The 15046-nt window shown below is 56.2% G+C and overlaps 1 protein-coding gene across 2 annotated transcripts in view; it reads right to left on the reverse strand.

Moving 5' to 3' along the window:
- The window catches only part of MAP2K3 (mitogen-activated protein kinase kinase 3), a 29593-nt gene extending 14815 nt beyond the window's left edge, over positions 1-14778 (reverse strand). Inside the window, exon 1 of one of the 2 annotated variants that reach the window (XM_040079410.1) lies at positions 14710-14778. In XM_040079410.1, the coding sequence (XP_039935344.1) occupies positions 14710-14725 (16 nt within the window). In that variant the 5' untranslated portion in view covers positions 14726-14778. Of the gene's footprint in view, positions 1-2527; positions 3006-14709 lie in introns of those variants that run through there. The other variant, XM_040079411.1, reaches the window with a different exon arrangement.
- Between the last annotated feature and the right edge of the window lie 268 nt (positions 14779-15046).

Consider the following 15046-nt stretch of genomic DNA (forward strand, 5'->3'; position numbering starts at 1 on the left):
GGAGCTGGGAGCACCCAGCGTGGGGTTGGGAATCACAGGGTGCGTCGTGCAGCGGAGCCCAAGCTTGCAGGCAGGATCTGCAGGGCAGCAAGAGATTCCCTGTTCCAAACCCCCTGCTCCGTGCAGGAGAGTCTTTTGATGTGCACTGGCCATGAACTCTGCTGTCACAGGCACCCTTCACACTTCCCTGTACACCCATTCTTGACTTCCCAGAGCTGGAGTCAGCAACCATCCCCTTCCCAGCCTGTCCTGCTTAGCCCCAAAAAGCATTTCCTAGCTCCAACGTGCAAAAGCACTGATAAAACCAGAGGTTATTACACCACCGCTCCCAGGCTCTGCCCGAGCCACCTGTGAAGGGCAGAAAACCCAGCTCAGCCCGTGCCTGAAGGAATAAAATCACCCAAGATGCTGCCCTGCAGCCGGGGAGCTCAGGCAGAGGTTGGATTCGTTTGTTACAGCTCTCTAAAATTTGACATGAGCTTTCCAAACGCTAGCCCTGAACTGCTCCTTGCTGCAAGCTTCTCCCACTGCTTGTGGCACCAAGGAGAGGTTCAGGTTGAATGACAGCGCAGGAAAAACTAGGAAAAGGAATAAAATAAAGGGAAAAAAAGAGAGAAGCAGAAAGGCAGCGGGATGGGCATGACACGACCCTGCAATTGAAGCCCTTCAGTGGCAGGGCAGCTTTTGCCTTTAGCCCCTGCAGGCAGCTGCTGTCAGCTCCTTCCCACTGGAGAGTCCCTGGCACTGCCTCTCCTACCCTTGAGACTCAGCACAATCCCTCCCACATCTGGGACCCCGGCAGGGTCGGGTGCAGGAGGACTGTGCACAACTGCTTATGTCACCTGAAAATCCTGGAAACGCTCCCGTTTCCCAGGGCTCTTGCAAGAGGGGTGTCTGCAAGCACAAGCTCCCCCCTCAAGAGATCCCTCTGCAAAGGCCAAAAGGCAGCAGCAGGACGAGGCGAGCTGGGGACACGTCCTGGTTATCCCTGCAAGCTGCCAGCCCCGAGCCCACGGGATGGCAGGGCACCATTCCGGGCACAGGAAAGGGCTGCCAGCCACGGACACACGCACACACACACACGGCACGGTGCCCTGCACCCAGGCAGGGGAAAATTAGCTGACAGAAGTTCCTGGTGCGGATGAAATTGCAACCCACGTGACGCCGCAGGCACGTAACTGCATCCTTTATGCTAAGAAAGGAACCATTTCCTCCTAAAGAAAAAAAAAAAAAAAAAAAAGAGAGAGAAAAAAAAGCCCAACGAGGTTTTTTTTCTCATGCTATAACCACCACCAGATAAGAACCACCAGACATTTCCTGGAACTGTCTAATTCAACACCGGAATCCTCATTTTTGCCACCACCAACTTCAGCCCCATTAAGCTGCACCTCACCGCGGGAGGCTTTTCCTTCCCACTCTGCTGGCGTGGGCGGAGAGAAATGAACAGGACAATCTAAAGAACTGCAAATAAAAACTATTTGCCTGAGTCGACCTTTGAAATTAAACCTCAGCACTGGTTGCAGCCCCAGGTGAAGTCCTGGGCACGGGAGGCTGCTCCGAGAGCTGCGCTGCTTTGTCAGTGCTGGGGGAAATGTTTTGGATGCATCCCGGCTCTCCTCGACCCAAGGAGGAGAGTCAAATGCCATGGATAGGGCAGAAGGCTGGAGGGTGGATCCCAGCCCTGCTGCAAAGAAAGAGCTGGAAAAAAAAAAAAAAAAAAAAAAAAAAAAAAAAAGCACCGAGGAAAAACAAATCTAAAAAATAATAATAATAATAATGAATTGGAGGCAGGGTGCAGAGCAGAGAGGGGAATTTGGGTGCTTGGTCATGAGAGCCAGCTCCTCACAGGCACACTTTGTGCTGGTTTCCACTGTTGGGAGTGGAAAAAGCTATCCATGGAAGTGGAAAAAGGGCTCTCAACCTGCCCAGAGCCATCACTCATCGGCCCCGGGTCCCGCTGCAGAGGGGCTCCCGCGGGTCAGCGCGCTCCGCACTTCTGCAAAACGAGAGCGAGCAGCAGGAAAAAAACACGCTGCACAAAAAAAAAAAAAAAAAAAGCCCCTTGCAGCCCCAAAAGAGCCTCTCAGCCCGTGCTGAATCAGAGCTCCCGACTGCTGGGGCCGTGGGCACCCACCTTTGCCATGCAACAGGCAGGGGACGGCCTCGAAGAGCTGCTGGAAAACCCTGCGTGCCAGGAATGCGACTCCAACCCGAGCCAGAAGCCAGCTTTACCCTCTGCATATTTTCCTTCAGACATGCTGGATTTTTTTTATTTTTTTTTTTTTTTTAAAAAACAATTAAAGACGCCGGAGTTTTAACCCCACAAAACGTGCAACTTCTCCAGCGCTTTTTAAAAACAGATCCCCGGCTGCAAACACCCGACCCACCCCCCCCCCGCCCTTGTCCGAGCCAGGAGAAACAAAACCGCGTGCATTGACCCCCGCAAAGTTACACGGCCCCTTTTTTTAGCACCAAAACCAGCCCTTCGCTCTCCCCCACCACGTGTTTTGGAAATTGCAACATCTACCTTGCTTCTTGTCCATGGTTTCCCAGAAATGAAGAGCAGCGTCGGCAAGGCTGGCAGAAGAGAGGGATGGGGGCGGACTGGAGGAGGGAGGGGGGGGGGAGCAAAAGCAAAAAAAAAAAAAAAAAAAATTCCCCCGCAGGATCCAGCGCACGGCAATTCTTTGCAAGCGCCGATGATTCTTTTCAGTGGGAATGCATGGCCCCGAGCAGCCGCCCGGCTTCACAGAGCCCTCCTCGCCCGGTGTCCCCAAACCCCAGGGGTCCCCAAGGCTGGGAGCAGCAGCGAAGGCGAGCGGGGAGGATCGGGGAAGGCAGAGCCGCGTTCCCTCATCGGCAGCTGCCGAGGTTGGCCGGACCGGGCTCCGATTACCCTGGAAAGCTCGACAGTTGTAAAAACTGCAGCGGAGAAATAGCAGGTGACGTCAACAGGAAACTGGTGGGGAGCCAGCTCCAGCTCCGGGAGCTGCCGGAGAGCCGGAGTGCTGCGGCGCATCCCGGCGGGACGCGTCCTCTTCCCACGGATCCGACCGTCCCCAGCCAGCCCGGCCCACCGGAGGGACCCGTGCTCCAGGACAGCCCCGGAAGCAAGCGGCAAAGCCAAGGGGAGCTCCGGCTCGCTGGTTTGGGCACCAAAAGGGTGCTGGGATGGAAAAGAGGTGGCGTTTGATTGTGCTGCAGGTGACACGGTAATTGCTGCGCCGCTAACGACTATCACCACAACAAATAGCAGGAACAGCGTTCCATGACAATGCCAGCACGGAGCTCAGCAGCTGTTCCAGGGTGACAGCCGAGACGGCATCTCTGGTGGCAAAATATAAATTGCTGCGTGCACTTTGGCTGGGAAATAGCGAGGGAGAGTGGGAAAATAAAAGCTTCTCTGCGAGCACGTGCAAGAAAAGCCGTGGCCGAGTATTGCTGCTCTTCCCCTTCCCCTCCAAACCGCTCCAGCAGAAGCCAACGCCGATGCTCCTGATCAAAGCCAGGCTCAGCTCTGACAGGCTGCAGTTTTGTTTTCAATTTCCCTGGCAGCCTGGAGGGGAGATACTGTACCAGATTCTTTACCTTCAACTAATCATAGAAAATCTACCAGTGCTTTGCTCCTGAGCTCTCTCTCCCAGCTCCAGGCTGTGCCGGACCAGGCACATTTGCAGGCTCAAAAGTCAGAGGTCAAGGTAAACGCACATACCAACATAATGAGCGGCTCTAATTTTAAATAGTGTTTATGTAAGCCCCAGAAGGACTGCAGAAGGTATTTTCTCAGGCTCATTTCCACTCCCAGGGTATAGTTTCAGGCACAGATCATCAGCACATAAAGGATGCTGACGCAGGAGCTGCTCTTGCAGATGGCACCGGGAGCCACCAGCACCCGTCCCCGGCACAGAGCCGTGCTGCCCTCCTGTCACCAACTCTATTAACAGCTAACTCCCTCTCACCCAGACACAGACACTCCGAGGATCTTTACAGACACCCACTGAGCCAGAGCTGCTTTGGAGCAGAAAGTCCCTAACCCAGCAGGTGGGACGGGAAACAAGATTTCCTTTGAATTTGTCCCGTTGGGTTTCAGCGCCCGAGGACCAGGGGTGGTGTAAAGCAGAGCTTCCCGACATCTCAAAAGCATCTTAAAAATAAACAAACAAGGGGGAAAAAAAAAAAAAGAGAGAAGAAACAAAAACAAACCCAACCATGCTTTCAAGTCTCACTATTGGGAACTCTTTCAAAAGTTTGCTGGTGCAGTAGGAAGAACCCAGCCTGGAAAGATGAGCACCATTTGCCAGAAATGATCCAGCCCTTTATAGGGCACAGGTAATCCCAGGGGAACAAAAAGCATCAGGTGTTTCACTGGTGTTAACAAAGCCTCCCTACGAGGGACATCACCCCAGAACAGGTGAGGGATGCTGGGAGAGCAAATCCTGGGGAGAATTCAGGCACTTGCACAGGGTCGGGTGTGCCAGGGCAGAGCCAGGGACAAGGATGGCTCCCATCCCTCCCTGCAGCCTCCTGCCAGGGGGCTGGCTTGAATAAGGGGAAGAGCACACCCTCAAAAACAGCAATGAGCTCAAACAGTGCCCTGCCAGCGCCGGGCCCCTCTCCCCACCCTTCCCCTGCGGACACACAGCCCCTCCCGAGGCCACTGCAGTTAAGGCTGGGTCACCATCACACCCAGGGAGTGGAGAAGGGGACGAGCTGCTTTGCCATGAGCAGCAGAAGTTTCCCATTTGGGGTCGGAAACGAGCTTTTGATAGGCCTGTTTGGGATAGACCAACAAAATTAACGACTTCACAAGAGCAGAGCTGCTGTCTAACCAACAGGGACAGCGCAATTTTCACGGAATAGCTCATTTCCCCTCATCGGAGACAAGCCCGTGCACCAGCCGGCTGCCCCATCCCAGCAGCACACTGCCTGATGCCCCGCATCTCTGCAGGAATGGCAGCAGCCTCCAGCCGCTGCCCCGGTCCGGCACACTCTCGCCTTTCCACACGCAAGGCGCACGTCCCGCGGGAGAGCCCCACGTGCCCGAGCCACGCACCGGCCACGCAGGCTGGAAATCGTTTTAAAACAGAACCTTTGAACTGAATCCAGCCGGAAGGGGAACAGCGGTGTCTTGCTCATCCCCTCGGACGGGGGCATGAGTCGGAGCGCACGGGACTCGAGCGGAGCGGGACGTCGCGCCCACGGGTGCCACCGGCTCCGGCTGAGACCGTGCAAGGGAGAAGGATGTGACCTGCCGGTGCCCAGCGAGGAATTTGGGGATGGGCACTCCAGGCACAGCCTCTGACAAGCGGAGGCGCTGGCACGGCCACCTCTGGGGCTCGCAGCCACACCCGGGCTCCGTGCGCCGGCCAGATAACACCGGGGCAGCCCCGGGAGGATGTCACCGCCCAGCCACATTCCAGCTGTATTTTTAGCTTACCTGCACGACCTCGAGGGCTGGAAAAAACGTTTGATTTTGGTGTCAGCCTGCTCCCAGCCCCGTGACAATGGAACGCACACGTGTGACCAGAGGCCAGACTCCCCTCAGGAAGCGGCAGAGCCACGTCTGGGTGGCACTCGCGCGGTGACATCGCAGCACACGCCACGTACGCGCCCAGAGCCGCGGCGCTCTGCACCAGAGCTCTGTGCAAAGGTGGTGACAGTCGCAGGGGCACCTCCGTGCAGCAGGCACTGAGCTGCAGGCAGGGCATCCTCTGGGATGGGCGCTGCCTCCTTCACATCCTTCGCCCAAACTGCATTTTCCCTCCCCAAAAAAAACAGTGGCTGGGGCTGCACCTCAGCAAAGCTCAGCTTTGTCATGAGACAGAGGTCTGCAAGGAATCCCTGGTGCCCTGGGGTTGTCAGGGGAAGGCAAAGGAGACAATGCTTAGAGAAGAGCAAAGGACACGCTAGGAAAAAGAGAAAACTAGAAAAAAAGGAAGGGGCAGAAGTATCATCACCTGTGCCCATCTCCTCGCCAGCAGGTACCAGCATCACTCCTTCCTTTGATTGCTCACTCCTCATGTCTCATAGGCTAAGCCATGAAAAAATAAAATCTGCCTGGGATTGATGTGACCGGCTAGTGACAGTTCCCTGATGGGAGAGAAGACTCAAGCCGTCCTTGGAACAGATCAGCCTGACAGGAGGCACAGTGGGAAAGGGAAGTTTGATTTTGTAACTGTCAGCAGTAACTCAACCCCAGCGTCAATCGACACTTTTTCTATCCAAACTGGCATCATTCAAGTACTTCCAGGTGTCCTTGTAAACTTAGCAAGAGAGCAAAGTATTCCCCTCTCTGCTTCTGAAAAAAAGAAAAATTAGGGAAGAAAGAGATTTCTACCATCCTCCCTTTAATTTGCTTTGGGCAGGGACAGAGTGATGTCATCTCTGCAAATGATGTAAGAGAGCAGGCACCTGCTATGAAAATGGGATTTATGGAGGGGAAAAATAAAACCCCTTCATGTTCACAGCTGCCTGCTCTGGGAGAGGGGCAGAAACAAGAGACCGACCCAGGTGCCTCCCTGGCCCACAGAGTTCAGGCAGGACTCTCAAGAGCAGCATCTGCCCTGGGGAACAGGCCAAGCAGCTGCTCAGAGAGCTCACAGTGACATTACTCCCCAGGGACCCGGAATGCCTCCCTGCTCCCGGGGTGCCACCACAGCTCACAGGACAAAGCCTGTCCATCCTCAGAGGAAAGCTTCTGACCTCCAGCACTGAGCCAGCACCACATCTCCGGCTGCAGGAGCAGAGAAAACCTTGAATTATTCCCTTTGGAGCAGGGTGCTGTTCCAGCAGCTTACAGAAAGCAGCAGGCAAGTGCTGCAGTACAAATCCCTACATTTCCTGCTGTCCCACACCAAATTTTCGCTCTTTTTTTTGGTGCACATTCAGTGCCATCCCTTCTCTGCTACAGGGAACCCGGCGGGAGACACAAACACAACGGGAGAGCTCAGGCCCCACAAGCTGGACCTGCAGCCTCTTCTCCTGGCATTAACCACACCATCCTTATGGCCCACCCCATGTGCCTCCTGCTCTCCCTCCCATCACTGTTCCTCTGCCCCACACTCCCAGAACAAACCCCACATCCAGCTGCTCCATGAGAAATCACCTGAGAACATTCCTCTCCTTTGTTCCCTCACACTCCCTGCTCCAAAGCTTTAAAAACGCCTTAAAAAATGCCAGGCCACCAGCACGCTGCCAGCCCCACTGCCCAGCATCACCCTGCACTCCCCTCCTCTCTTATCAAAGGCTGTGTGGGGAAAACACTCATTTTCTGCTGGATTTGCCCAGAACCCACAGGGCAGTTTTGATTCATGACAAGGAAAAGCAGGGGCTCCACAGGAAACGTGCCCACAGCTCGGCGGTGTTCTGTCACCATGGCCCCACGTGGCCCCGGCAGGAAGGGCACAGCTGCTCCTCTGGCTGGGATTGATCTTTTTCCCCCCCTCCTTCTCTCCCTCTCTCACATCCACCCATCACACTGCAACTTTTTCCAGTGTTCAGGGAAGTGAGAGTTGCAGGTTTTTCCTAGTAGAGGCAGATTAAAGAGCTGCCTCCCCATCCCAGGAAAGCAGAGGTCTCGTCCCGACGCATCCGGCTCGCATCCCAGCTCAAGAGCTCGCAGTGACTCAGCTCAGCTCAGCTCGCAGCTGTCTTGGGGCACATTCAGGGCTTCCAAGAACCATTTCCATTTGAGTAAGACAAAATCAATTTTTAAGAATCCCCTTTCTCTCTCTCTCCCTCTCACATCCGTGTTCCGGGGAAAGGAGCGGCGCTCTCTCGGCAGGGTGACGCGCGGAGAGGAGCTGCAAGGAGACGTGTGAAACATCAAACCTGTCTGAGATCAAGGCAAACACACCCTGGCTCCTGTCCCTGGGATGCTTACACACGGTTTCCCTCGCTGAGCTGAGGCTGTAAAGCCCCACGGGGAAACCCACAGTTACCCAACACAAAACCCTCTGTGGATCCAAACCGAAGGGTAAACTCTCCGGGCAGCTACCTGGAATGTACACAAAGCAATCACACCTACAGGGGAGCTGCTGGAGGAAAAGCTGAGTGGTTTTCGAGCACCTCAGAACAGCACACACAAGGCTGATAAGAATTAGAAATTCACCCACAATTTCTGCTTGGTTATTTTCTGGAGGCACCTCCTCCAGCCCGCGCTTCACTCTCAGCACCCTTCGAGAAACCAAGCACGGACAGATGTAATTAATACCTGCAAAAAGCTGCTCCTGGGTAAGAAAGCAGTGTCTGCAGAGCACAGGAGGCATGCCCAGCACAGCACAGCCCTGCAGGTGTCCTGGGCTCCAAGGACAACCCCAGCCCTGGCTGCTGCTCACCTCTGATTCTCAAGGATGACGCTCACGGCCAAACAATTGCAGGGATCAGCCAAAAACCTGAGGGAAACGGGCTGCAAATGCTGACAGAGAGTGAACACAGGGAGCTTTACAAGCAGATCATCTAAAACACCCACCACATCCCTCTTTTTAGCAGCCTTAAAGCAGCGTGGAACTGCTTCCAGACTTAAGGAAAACGGGTGCCGCCAAAAAGAGACAGACAGAGCTTGGCCCTGTCAGGTCCAGGCTGGTCACCACCCTCCAGCCACTTCATCCCTCTTTCTGCACAATTACATGCATTTATTTTTTTTTTCCTGACCACCACAGGGGTGGCAGTCAGCACCACGGGTGAATCAGGTGAGGATTTGGCACAGGGTGGAGGATTTTAGTTCTGGCAAGACCAGGGGAAACCTCCGAAGTCAGCTGAGCACACGTGCACACGCACACACACAGAGGTGTCTCACACTGCCCTGCCCCGTGCCAGCAGGGATTTTCTGGGGGGGTTTTACAAACAGGCACGTGGGGCTGGGCCTGTCACCTACCCCCGAGCACCTTGCAGAGGCGTTTGGAAGATGACAAAGAGCAGCCAGAGCCACGTATCAGCACGAGATCGTCTCAGCTTTGGCCCGGGCGCAACTTGGCAGCACGTCAGGAGAGAAACCAAGCGGTGCAGAGCGGCTGGGGATCGTGAACTATGCAGAGCAGCTTTCCTCAAAAGCCCTGACCGTGAGCACATCTGGCCCTCAGCACGGGAGCCACGTCATCTTCGGTGACGAGCTGCAAAGACATCCCGGCGTCCGCGGCACAACGCGCCCCTGCAGCCGTGCCCGTAACGCTGAGGGCTGATTCAGAGGGGCCATCCCAAGGGCTGCACACTTTGCTGCTGCATCATCTCCCCCCCTCAAGCCTCAGCTTTCCCACTCCCACACCAAATGAACCAAGATCTCGGCGCTACAGCAAAAAGAAACTCCTCGGCGGCGCAGCGCGGTCGCCCGTCACCACCTTGGAAGAGTTTCCTGTGGGCAGGGATGAGCGCAGCAAGGGGGAACATCTGCCCCAGCTGTGCAGGGTCAGGATGCTGCCAGCTCCAAGCTGCTGCTCACACACCCCAGTGAGCACAGCCACGGCAGCCAGGCCCTGCAGGACAGCCAGGCTGCTGCGTCAGCCGTCCCCACGAGACCCCGGCCAGGAGGGAATTCTTACACACACACACGCGCCACAAAGCAGTTTCTAACTGGCCTGCAAGCCCAGACAGGCTGACACGCCCTAGATAACCCCGTCATCCTCCCCTAAACCACCCCCAGCCCATCCACGTAAGCAGCCCTGCGTGTTTATGATCTGTCACACACATGACTGTCACCTGCCAGGCCCTGCAGGACAACTTCTGCCCCCCCTGCCCCCTCTGTCCTGCACCCGTGGATGCTGAGGGAGGACGTGGCTCTTGGCACCGGGACCCCATCCCAGCTGCAGGGATCTGTGCATTCCTTATGAGAAACCTCTGAGACCTTTAGGATCGAAGTACAGGAATTAAAAGCTGTTTTTAAGTTTCCTAAAAGGCACTGTGACAGCAGAAGAGGATCAACGCTGGTGACAGGGGGCACTCGGTGCTCAGCAGGCAGATCCCAGGGAGAAAAGGGTCCAAGCCTTTTCCAGACACAAGCAGCTTGGCTGATGCCAGTGCCAAACCACAGCTAAGGTTAGCAGCCTCTGATGGGAAATTACTTCTATTGAGCACACTGGAGGTTTCTTCCTTTCCAAACCCAGATTTGTCTTTGGTGGTGGTGAAGGGGGGAGGAAGGGTGAACGCTCCACAAACAACTTCTGGTAAGCGTTGTCTCCTCCTCATCCTGCCTTCTCTTACACTCAAGTCACGTTTTTAGTGGAAATGTATCTTTTAAAAAAAAAAATTTAAAAATAATTTCAATTGAAATGATGAAATTGAGGCTTAGAGCACAGGACAGATCAACTCAGCAGTGCCCACCCTGGGCACAGTGCAGGCAAGAGGATGGAGGCTGTGGCAGCTCAGTGGGTGCTGGAGGGGGTCCACCTCATCCTCATCTTCACCCCACTGCAGGTCCCCAGCATAAGGCAATGATTTCCTTCCTCCCCTGCCCACTGGGACCCCCAAATTCTGCTCTTCCCCATTCCACAAAAGCAGCACCTCCTCTCCAGCCTTTTGATGGGCAGAGAAATGGCTGGAAGAGAAAGGAGCACACAGGGAGCCCTGTCCCAGCTCCAAAAACACGGAGCAGACTCAGATCCACTGCGGCCACAAGGCAGCACCATGGCATCCAAAATCGCTGCAGTTGTGTCCAGCAATTCCAGTGTTCCTCAGGAAAAGAACATTGGGACTCACAACGCTGCCACAGCACCACTGCAGCACTGCCCCCACACAGATAAGAGCCTGTGAGGAGATGGGATACCTCCCAGGTGGAAAAAACCAACAGAAACTTCCAGTTTCCATCATTAAAAAAAAATCCTCTCTGCCCTTTCCCCCACTCCAGATCCCTGACTAACACTTGACCTGAGCTACAGAGGTTTGTCAGCAAGAGGCAGCGGGCAGATCCAGCCCCGAGTGTACCCCAAGCCATCCTGAGTCATGCCAGCAAAACCCCAAACTTTTTGTTGACAGAGTAAAGAATCACCTCCCCAGCCAACACAAGCTCCTCTCCCAGCTCTTTCCCCAGCAAAGAGCCAGCACAGGCTGTGCCTTATTAACCAACACGAGTAAAAAAAACATCTCCTGTCCAAAAACCCCCAGAGCCCCACATCTGCAGAGGTGACATTTTGGGGCCACAAAACCACCAGTACCAGAAAGCTGCTCCCAAAGGGAGCCTGCACAAAGCACAGATGAGTTTCCTCCAGCCACAACAACCTTTGCAAACAACAGGGGCAAACAAACTCCAGCTCATCCCTGGACCACGGCTCAGAGCTGAAAAATAAAAGGATCAGCCTTCAGGGGAAGACTCATTATCCACTAAAAGAAAAGCAGGGAAGCATCCCTCCAGGGAGGGAAACGGATTGCTGAGGCACAGCTAAATATTTATCACATCCAGCATGATATTTTCCAGGTGCCAGCAGAGGAGGAAGGCAGGAGCAAAGTGCCGTGTTTTCTCTGGGATCGTTAGAATTAATTGGATTCGAGCTCCGTGATGCTTCAGCTGGAATTAAATAATGGCTCCATGGGATCAGAGCTCCCACCCCTCCAGCCACTCACACCCTGGGAACACCAGGCTGCTCTGCCTGGACACGACAGGAGCCCACAGCCAAAGTCCTGCTTCAGCAGGTCACGACCCACACGCGTATTTTTGGCAGAGCTGCCTTTTTTTGGGGAGCGTGGCAGCTGGAAAAGTGCGAATGGCAGATGAGACAGTGCTGGATTCACAGACTGAATTGCCTAACAGTGGTGTGCTCCCACGGAGGGCACGGCCAGGGCACGGCAGGGACACGCCAGGGACACGTCCCCACTGCTTATTTACCCACCCAGAATAGACGTGCCACGAGAACAAGCGCCACTTCATCCCCAGCTCCTGGCATCACTCATTGCTGATTTTTCCAAGCCTCTGCGGCCAAGGAGAGCTGCCTCCCCAGGGGCACAGCCTGGCTCCAGACAGATCCTGATCCCTGTCCCCAACAGCACCTCCATTCCCACAGGGCAATCTCCCTTCTAAGGAAAACCACTTGCTTTTGAATTACTCAGGCATGGGTGCTGGGTGAGCCAGGGGAGGCCAAGCAAGTCTTCTCCCTCCCTCCCTCCCTCGCAGCTGCGTTTCCCAGCAAACTCCAAAATTTTGGGAAACAAGTTCCCAAGGCACGTTCCTGCCTGTCCCTCCAGGAGGAGCTTCCCAGGCATCAGGAGCCACTCAAGTCACAGCCAAACAGTGACAGGCACAGGGATTTCCACATGCAGGGCAGGCAGAAGATACACCTTGAGGTCCAGGGAAAAGGCAACAGCCTGGGTTTGTGTCCCCAGAGCCTCAGACCTTGCACCCTGCACTGTGTTTCTGTACCCACAAAAAGGCTGAAAATTCCCTGAGGCTTCATTCCCTCCTGCTTTAACCTCTGGGATACAACACCCTCCGTGCACAGCATCCATTCCCTGAAAAAGGTGCAGACCTTGCAGGAAAATCACACCCAGGCCCAGCCACAGGCTGCAAGCTGCAGCCAGAGGCTGTGTGTGCCTCCCAAAGCCCTGCAAGGAGGACACAGGGACAGCTCCAGAGCTTTGTTCCCAGTTCCTTCCTACAGTGCCACCCATGCCATGAGGCACAGCTCAAGGGAACTTGGGTGACCTGAGAAGACAGGGAGCTTTTGCATATATGAGTAAACATCAGCCTCAACAGCTGCAAGATAACACAAGAGACTTCTCCCACATACGAGATCCTGCGAGATAACTTGGATGAAGCAGACAGGAGCAATGGGAAGAGGAAGAAAGAAAGCTGAAATCCTCCCTAAGCTCCACAAAATCCCCAGAAGGCGTTTATCTCCCAAGCTATGTTTAGTGCAGAGCAAAGCCCCGGCCCAGCACCATTCCTATCGCCAGTGTCACGACCAGCCACGCATCCCAAAAATCTCCCGAGGCAGGAGAGAACCCCGTGACTAAGCCAGAGTGATGGCAGGTGAGTTTTGGAAGGCATCTGTCAAGGAAAGAGCCAACCAAGAGCTTCAGCACAGTGGCCTCTGTTTACAACCCTGAGCAATACAAAACGCAAGGAGAATCAGCAGAGGAAACCTGAGATTGCTCGCTGAAATTCCCTAAGGAAAACCAGGGAAAATTAGCTTAAATTCAGGCTGCCTGAAAGAAAGGGAAGTAGCTGCCATGAGCAGCAGGTGCACACACTCAGACCTGCGAGCATCCCTGGAAAAACCCGCTGGGAGGCAGGTGCAAGGCAAGGAGAGGGCTGCGAGGAGGCAGATGTGCAACACACGCTCAGGATCGATCCTCAGCTGCTGCTGCTGCCCTGATGGAAGCAAAGGAGCTCAGGTCAGACGGGGACCCGGAGCTCTCAGCACCCCTGGGACACCTCCAGCACAGCACATCAGGGTTAACTGCATGAATGAACCAGTTCGTCACAACCAACAGAAAACCTGCAGACACAGAGCGGCTCTCCAAACCTCCTCCGAGGAAAGCACCGCGCTCCCAGGCGCTCCTCCAGGCATCATCTCTTGGCGTCAGCCACGCTGCTTCCCCCAAAATCCTCCAGGCCCAGCTCGGGCTTCATCTGCTGTGGGGCACAAGCGGTGCCAGGCCAGGCTCACCTCGTCCCTCCATGCACACATCCAGTCCGGCACACGCAGCCCAGGAAGGGTCTGGGCTCGGGTGTCCCAGCCTTTAAGAAGCCTGGATGATCCCTTCCAAGGCTGGATGGCTGGAGGCATGTGCTCCTACCTGTGAGTCAGCAGCTCCCTAAATCGCTGCTGATTCACCCCCTGCTTACACAGCAAACAGGAAACTCAGGTCCACATTCCCTCCGGATAAGACACGGATCATTTAAAACCAAGGGGGGAGAAGAAAAAATAATAAAAAAAAAAAAGTCACGGGAGGTGCGTACATCTGCTCACATGGCTCCTGACTCCAAGTTTCCAGAGCATCACTCTCGCACAGGGAAAACCCCTCAGATTCTATTCCGCTGATAGAGAGAGGCAGCAGCCGCACTCCGAGCGCTCCCTCCTCCGTCCGGTCTGCGCGGATGGAGCCGGCTCCGGGGAGCTCCGGGACACCGGCAGAGCCATTTCCCTGTCCCCATCCAGCCCCGATACCGGCCGGGATGCTCACCTCGGGATGGGCACGGGCCCCCATGAGTCACGGCCACGCTCTGCAAATAACACCTGTGACACACGGTCACGTTCTCCGGCTGGGGACAGCGGGAAACCAGCGAGGCACCCCCGGCACACGCCGGCATCGGGTCCTGGCCGTGCCCGAACGGCGACACGGCCCAAGCACGGGATCCCAGCCCGGCCCTTCCCACCCGCCTGAGCCGCGCCGGGGGCTCCGAGCCCAGGATTCCCGAGGAATGGAAACCCAAGACAGCGAAAACCTCCGGCGGCAGCAAACCAAACCCAAACCCGCCTGTTTCCACCGCTCTCCCCACGCCAAACGCGGCTTCGCCCCGTCCCTCCCTCCGCACATCCCCACCAAGGGCTCCGCAGCCCCGCGCATCGCGGCAGCGGCACCGGCTCCGGCCCCAGCGACGGCGCCGGGCTGCGGAATCACCGGGGCCCGCGCAGAGGAAGCGGCGAGGAACCCACGCCCGGCGGGTTGGGCAACAGCCCCGGCCCCGCGGTTCCCCCCGGGCGCGGCCGCCCGTTCCCATTCCCATTCTCCATTCCCATTCCCGTTCCCGTTCCCGTTCCCCGATCCCGTTCCCGCTCGTACCTCTGGGCAGGGACATGGCGCTGTGCGAGCCCGGCGGGCCCGGCCCGAGCGGAGCCCGCGAGTCCCGCCCGCCGCGGCCGCGCCGGCAGCCGCCCCGCCGGCCCCGCCCCCGCGCCGCCATTGGCCAGCGCCGGCGAGGGGGCGTGGTCAATGCCCCCCGCGCCGAAACGGCTTTGCGGTTCTCGGGCGCGGCTGCGAGGGTGAAGTGAGGCGGGCGGGCGGCGCCGCTGCTCCCGAAGAGAGGCGGCCTCGGTGTCCCCCGGTGTCCCCGGTGTCCCCGGCGGCGGTGTGGCCTCGCCGAGGAACCCGCAGGGTCGGGGCGCGGAGCATCCCCTGA

The sequence above is a fragment of the Hirundo rustica genome, chromosome 15 (genome assembly GCF_015227805.2).
Source record: "Hirundo rustica isolate bHirRus1 chromosome 15, bHirRus1.pri.v3, whole genome shotgun sequence".
NCBI classification, from domain to species: domain Eukaryota; kingdom Metazoa; phylum Chordata; class Aves; order Passeriformes; family Hirundinidae; genus Hirundo; species Hirundo rustica.